The sequence below is a fragment of the Bactrocera neohumeralis genome, chromosome 2 (genome assembly GCF_024586455.1).
Source record: "Bactrocera neohumeralis isolate Rockhampton chromosome 2, APGP_CSIRO_Bneo_wtdbg2-racon-allhic-juicebox.fasta_v2, whole genome shotgun sequence".
Lineage (NCBI taxonomy): Eukaryota > Metazoa > Arthropoda > Insecta > Diptera > Tephritidae > Bactrocera > Bactrocera neohumeralis.
Window position 1 is genome coordinate 82741162 of NC_065919.1, and position 6340 is coordinate 82747501.

The 6340-nt window shown below is 38.5% G+C and overlaps 2 protein-coding genes across 3 annotated transcripts; one reads left to right on the forward strand and one right to left on the reverse strand.

The window, feature by feature from the left end:
* Positions 1-38: 38 nt before the first annotated feature.
* On the reverse strand, positions 39-3136 carry LOC126755067 (bifunctional purine biosynthesis protein ATIC). The gene is made up of 7 exons (XM_050467371.1): positions 3071-3136; positions 2241-2323; positions 1682-2168; positions 1025-1610; positions 535-968; positions 341-467; positions 39-274 (listed from the first exon to the last, which is right to left on the reverse strand). The coding sequence occupies exons 2-7, from the start codon at positions 2257-2259 to the stop codon at positions 155-157; spliced, it is 1773 nt and encodes a 590-aa protein (XP_050323328.1). The 5' UTR covers positions 2260-2323; positions 3071-3136; the 3' UTR covers positions 39-154.
* Positions 3137-3576: 440 nt separating this feature from the next.
* Positions 3577-5780, forward strand: LOC126761688 (protein YIF1B-B). Of its 2 annotated transcripts, none has more exons than XM_050478049.1 (4): positions 3577-3746; positions 4082-4656; positions 4724-5110; positions 5175-5780. In XM_050478049.1, the coding sequence occupies exons 1-4, from the start codon at positions 3698-3700 to the stop codon at positions 5409-5411; spliced, it is 1248 nt and encodes a 415-aa protein (XP_050334006.1). In that variant the 5' UTR covers positions 3577-3697; the 3' UTR covers positions 5412-5780. The 2 variants fall into 2 exon arrangements, with proteins under 2 accessions (XP_050334006.1, XP_050334014.1); XM_050478057.1 differs by having other exon boundaries at positions 3577-3731.
* Positions 5781-6340: the final 560 nt, after the last annotated feature.

Genomic DNA, 6340 nt, shown 5'->3' on the forward strand with positions numbered 1-6340 from the left:
AAGAAAGTGTTGTCAATGAGCGCGCAAATGATAAGCCGTTTGTCTGGTTTAGAAAAATATGTATGTATGTATATTTGTATATTTTATATTTCCAATTCTTATTGTCACTAAGAGGATTATGCTTTGCTTGCTAAATGAAATGTAGTATTTCTTATCAATGATGGAATAGACGCAAGTTTGTATGAGCCAACACGATGCCGTGTTCATTGCAGGCCTCGATAACGCCAGCATCATTGGTGGAACCAGCCGGACTGCCGATGTATGATACGCCACTCTATATAAATAAAAAAAACAACAAATTTAGTGTTTATCCCATATAGCAACAATTGCGCTTGCTTACCAATCTAGCGCGATCGATATTATCACGGAATGGGAAGAAGGCATCGGAACCCAAAGAAACGCCGTCCAATTGCTTAAGCCAATCTGCCTTCTCTTGCGCGCTCAACTGTGGTGGCACCTCCTCAAACCTGCAGCGTCATTACAAAAACAATAATTACTTTAAATATATTTTTCAAAATATTAACACAAACTTACATCGCCTCGAACTGGCTGAGCGGCATGTCCTTGCCCACGGTGCCGTTCACGTAGTTGTCGATGGCATTCGAGATTTCCGCGCGCTTGACGCCCGCCTTGAATTTCATGCTGGCAACACGTGGGTGTTGGCGCAGCCACCAATTATCGGCCTTTTCGCCAGCCAAACGTGTGCAGTGTATGCGCGACTGTTGGCCGGCGCCAATGCCAATGACTTGGCCATCGCGTGCATAGCACACGGAATTACTTTGCGTGAACTTCAGCGCGATGGTTGCAACAATTAAGTCGCGTATGGCATTCTCAGGTAGAGTGTTGAGCTTCGTGACGACATTGGCGAACAATGAGGCATCGATAACGGCATCATTGCGTTTTTGTTCCAGCGTTAAACCGAAGATGGTTTTGCGTTCCAATGTGCTTGGCTCATAATCGGGATCCATCTGTGGCATAAATTAACATTAAAACCAATTTTAGCAAATTAAACGTTGCAACTTACCTGTAGAATGCAGTAACCGCCGTTCTTTTTCTTCTTCAATAACTCCAGAGCGGCTGGCTCATAACCGGGCGCAATAATACCATCTGACACCTCACGTGAAATTATTCGCGCAGTCACCACGTCGCAAATGTCGGAAAGCGCAACAAAGTCACCGAATGAGGACATGCGATCGGCACCGCGCGCACGCGCATACGCGGTGGCCAACGGTGTCAAGCTGTCATACAAATCGTCTACCATGCATAACTTGGCTTGCTCACGACTCAATGGTGTGCCCACGGCTGCGCCAGCCGGTGAGACGTGCTTGAAACTGGTCGCGGCGGGCAAATTTAGTGCACGCTTAAGTTCGCGCACAAGTTGCCAGCCATTAAGCGCATCACACAAATTAATAAATCCCGGCGAGGCATTGACCACCTTCAGTGGAAGCGATTCGAGTTGCGTGAAGAGCTGTGCGGGTTTCTGGTGTGGGTTCATGCCATAACGTAAGTTGAGCTGCGACCCACCTGAAGAATATTGCTTGCGGAAATAATCGGAAATTGCATCGTCGTACGTGGCAGTGTGTGTGAAGGCTTTGAGAGCCAAAACTTTTCTAAAATCGAAATACATACATACATACATATGTTATTTTCAAAATTGGAATTTGAGCTAGCCGACTCTTACCTAGTGTCCAAAGTAGTATCGCCATGCTCCTTGATTTCGCCGAGCACTTTGGCATAATCGCCAGCCTCACAGATGACCGTGACACGCGCATGGTTTTTGGCTGCCGCACGTAGCAGAGTGACACCGCCAATATCAATATTCTCAACAGCATCGGCCACTGTCACATCAGGTTTGGATACAGTATTTACAAATGGATATAGATTGCACACAACCAAGCTGACCAAGTCGAAGTTTTGCTGTTTCATATCGGCAAGATCGCTTTCTGTGGTGCGCGAAAGTATGCCAGCGTGCACGGCTGGATGCAGGGTCTTGACGCGACCACCTAGCATTTCTGGTGCGCCGGTTATGTCGGAGACATCATCCACAGCCAGACCAACATTACGCAACGCTGTGGCAGTGCCACCACTAGCAACCAGCCGAAAACCAAGCGCAGCAAGACTCTGACCCAAATCGGTCAGTCCGGTTTTGTCGGATACACTGAGGAGAGCTGGAAATATATTCCAAATATGACAAAGATTGATTTTTATAAGTATAATTATGTAAATTAATGGACACTCACCAATACGTTTCGCTGCCATTTTCCTTAATGAAGTCTGGAGGATATGTGGTAGAGAATCAGTACCGTTTGCGAACACAGTTCAACTGTAAATAAAATGAGTTGGTTTGGTTTATTATCAAAATAAACAGCAATGATTTCTGGAGATATCGGTTACTTTCAGTTGTTATTTTAAAATATTGCAAGCAATGACCTGCTTTTAACACCCATCATCGCAATTGCTAGAGATAAGCAGTGCGTTGCTTTCCGCCTAATGGGAGATAATTGAGATCTCTGTAATTGACCTCTGATTTGAACCTTAAGTTGTACATGTGTATGTTAGATTCATATTCAGGCACGGGCCTACATTTAGCTAAAAAAAAAAGAATCGTCGCTAATCTACTACTTTCGTCAGTACTCGGCAACCCCAAATCCTATCAAACACGCTCGCCAACAAGATTTATGTTTGTAAATATGTGTATACACGTGTTTAACTATGTACATATGTATGCATGTGCGTATATTTCGAATATTATTGCTCGAGGCTTATTTTTCTGCCTTCGCATGCGGCTCAAATTGCTTTGCGTCAATGTAAACATGTGGGTTTCGAAAACTTGTTGCATGCCGCTCTACAAATACATAACTACAATTTATAAAAACTTCAGGCTCTGTTCTGAAATCCTTTTTAAAGTCATTATAATCGCGATTACTCAAAAATCGTATCCGATTTCAAACTTTGTTAATTATGGTTTCTATTCTTCAATACTAATACCTAACACACTATAACATAATTATCTAACGTAACACTAATTAATGATAAATTTTAATATACAAAACTTAGAACTTAATATTACCACTGTCAACCAAATACACGTTATGACTGAATATAATAATTTCTAATTAGACTTTAATAAGTTGAGATTAGTTAGATCGTTAACGAGCTGCCAGATCATAAAAATGTGCAGTGAAAAATATATTGAACAGATGTTTCGCAGGAAGCATCCTTTACTTTTTAATTAACTCTTTGGTCTTATTTTTTATATATATTTTTAAAACAAATTTTCGAATTTGACATATTAGCCATTATAATATAATGTCAAAACACAATCACAATTTTTTCGAACAGTTTTCAAACCAGCTTCATTAGAATAATTATTTAGTATAGTGAAATGTTATAATTTGGATGATGTTCAATTATATTTTTTTATAATTTTATTATAAAAGTAAAGCTACTAATTAAAATTTTCAACTGTAGCAGATCGGTTTTCGTAACATATCTGCATTTGAAATATGAACTTATACTCAGCTGGCAACACTCAGTTATTCTATTAAGAAACGTCAGCGCTGCCATCAGCTGTCAGCGGTACTGTCAAATTGATCTGATTGGTGATGTGTACTAGCTGCTTAAACACTTACTAAATTTCCAATAATTAATCTGAAATTCTCGAAACGGAGCACTGTGCATTTATAAATAGGACGAGATGAACTACAATCCAAATGCCGGGATCCGGAATCGTAAGTTGGAAACCTGTAAGGATGAATATAGCGCAAGTACAATACGAGCATCCACTTGGTTCAACTGGTGGTGACTGCTTGAACCAAACATATCCACAAACGAAGTGGTTTATTGTTCTAGTTTTGTTTACCTTTAAATTAAATTTAATCTAATATTAAAAATTGTTATCTGGTGTTTTATCAATTTGTTTGCTTGTTTGCTTTATTTGTTGTAATTCTAACAATTAATTTATATATACATATGTATTTGCTTGTGAGTATTTGTTCTGCGCGTTTTCGTCTTGCAGTTTTTATGAAATGCCTATGGTATACATATATGTTAACATTCTCAATACTTTTTGCAACAAAAGCTCAAGGTCCATCCCGCAAGCCAAAACGTGTCAGTGATATAAATGCTATGGGACCAACGGCTCCAATGAACGCACCGCTGCCTTATATGCAGCCAACAGTTGGAGCCCCATTACCTGATCACACGACTGGAGTATCTGTGGGTTATGGCATGGCACCACAACAAACAGCCACCAATATTGGTGGATTCAACACTGGACCAGCGCCAGTGCAAAATCAAAATTACAGCTATACTGCGCCACCAACTTCGCAGCCAACAACATTTGCCGCAGCGCCTGCTGCTCAGCCACAATATGGTGGAAATATGCCAATGGGCGGTCCGGGAGGTATGGGAGCAGCACCAGGTGCACAAGGTCAATTTCAAGCAGGCGTACCACAATTCGCTATGTTCCAGCAACCGATTGTGCAAGATATGGCTATGCAATATGGTCAGCGTTTGGCTGATCAAGGCAAGCAGCTGGTGGAGAATCAATTTGAGAAGTGGGTGTCAGTTGCCAAATTGAAATATTATTTCGCTGTGGACAACAAATATGTAATAAATAAATTGCGATTACTGCTCTTCCCATTCACACATAAGGTATGGCATAAATATAATAAATTTTTCTTTATAATTTAAATATCTAATATAACTTAATCTGTTTTAGGACTGGTCACTGAAGTATGATCAAGAGAATCCTGTACAGCCACGCTATGACATCAATGCACCAGACCTCTACATACCTGCTATGGCCTACATCACGTATGTGGTAGTGGCCGGTCTCATGTTAGGCTTGCAGAATCGTTTTTCACCCGAACAACTCGGCATACAAGCGTCCAGTGCTTTGGCTTACTGTATCTTCGAATTAGTTGTCTATTCGATCACACTGTATGTGGTGAACATAAAAACAAGTCTGAAAACGCTTGATTTACTCTCATTCGCCGGTTACAAATTTGTCATAATCGTAACAAGTTTGCTGGTTAGCACACTTTTCCATGGCGTTGGCTACTACGTGGCACTGCTTTACACAAGTCTTACGCTGGGTTTCTTTCTGGTATGCTGATTAGAAATTTATAGCATTGCATTTTTGTAAATATCTCTCTCTTTCAATTTCACAGTTACGCACATTAAAGACTAAAGTGCTGCACGATGCTACACCGACAGTCAACAGCGGCGCTATCAACTATGACCCATACGGCAATCCGCAGCAACTCGACTACACTGGCGGTCGAAAACGAAAGTTATATTTCCTCTTTCTCATTGTAGGCGGCCAAGCACTCTTATCATTTTTATTATCGAAACACTTGTACTTTCCGGACGCTGCGGTACTAGCCGTTAGAAATGAGCAATTTTAATGCCTAATCGTGCTTATATTGGTATGACCAGTGTGCGTACTTTTATTTCGGTTAGTGTTTTTGTTGTAAGCTGCTTTAAAGAAGTAAAACCATGAATTTTCGCCTGAAGGTTATGCATAACTAAAAAATAATATTGCAATTTTATTAACGAAATTAACCTTAAGTTGCCTGAAGTGAAAGTAAACATAACGAAACTTTGCAAAGGAGTGATGTGAACAAAGGATATTGGTAGTTTTATAAAAGGAAATACAGAAATCGACATTTCAACACTAATGTGACAAAAATAGAGATTACTAATTAGAAAGCTTTGTCATACGAATATACATTCATACAAACAAATATTAAATTCGATTCCATATTCTAAGCATATTTTTGTTAGCGAATGACTAAAATAAAAACGAAAGAAACCATATAAAGCAAAAGGTGTTAATCATGTGCAGGTAAATATGCTTCAATATTGCTTACTGCTAGATTTTAATTTTCTAATTTATATTATTTTTAACTGTAACTAACCGAAAACTTTGAATTACTCAACATACTCACCGGCAGGGCTGCCAATTTTGTAATTATACTTTTGGATTTAAAATTTTCAATTCCGTATTTTGACTTTTCAAAAATTTTAAAATCTTATTTTTAATAAAATTGATTATTTTTTAATTTGCAACAAAAATTTCAACATTAATTTTCATTTCTAAACATCTCGGATTGAAAATTGAGAAAATATTTGAAAAATTGAAAATCTAAGTTTTATTAAAATTGATTATTTTTTAATTTGGAATAAAAATTTAAAAATTAATTTTCAATTCTAAACATTTTGCAGTGAAAATTGAGAAAATACTTTCCAATTTAAATATTTTAGGAATAAATAAAAATTATTATTTTTCAAAAATTAATAAAAAATGAAAGTTTAAATATTTCTAATTGGAAAA

Bases quoted from the DNA above. Each gene is read 5' to 3' on its own strand.
- LOC126755067 (XM_050467371.1), bottom strand. The intron at 1,611-1,681 runs GTAAGAGTCGGC...TTTCGATTTTAG, and splicing joins GATACTACTTTGGACACTAG to AAAAGTTTTGGCTCTCAAAG. The intron at 275-340 runs GTAAGCAAGCGC...TTATTTATATAG, and splicing joins ATATCGATCGCGCTAGATTG to AGTGGCGTATCATACATCGG.
- LOC126761688 (XM_050478049.1), top strand. From the start codon at position 3,698: ATGAACTACAATCCAAATGCCGGGATCCGGAATCGTAAGTTGGAAACC. The intron at 3,747-4,081 runs GTAAGGATGAAT...TTGCAACAAAAG, and splicing joins GAATCGTAAGTTGGAAACCT to CTCAAGGTCCATCCCGCAAG. The intron at 4,657-4,723 runs GTATGGCATAAA...AATCTGTTTTAG, and splicing joins TCTTCCCATTCACACATAAG to GACTGGTCACTGAAGTATGA.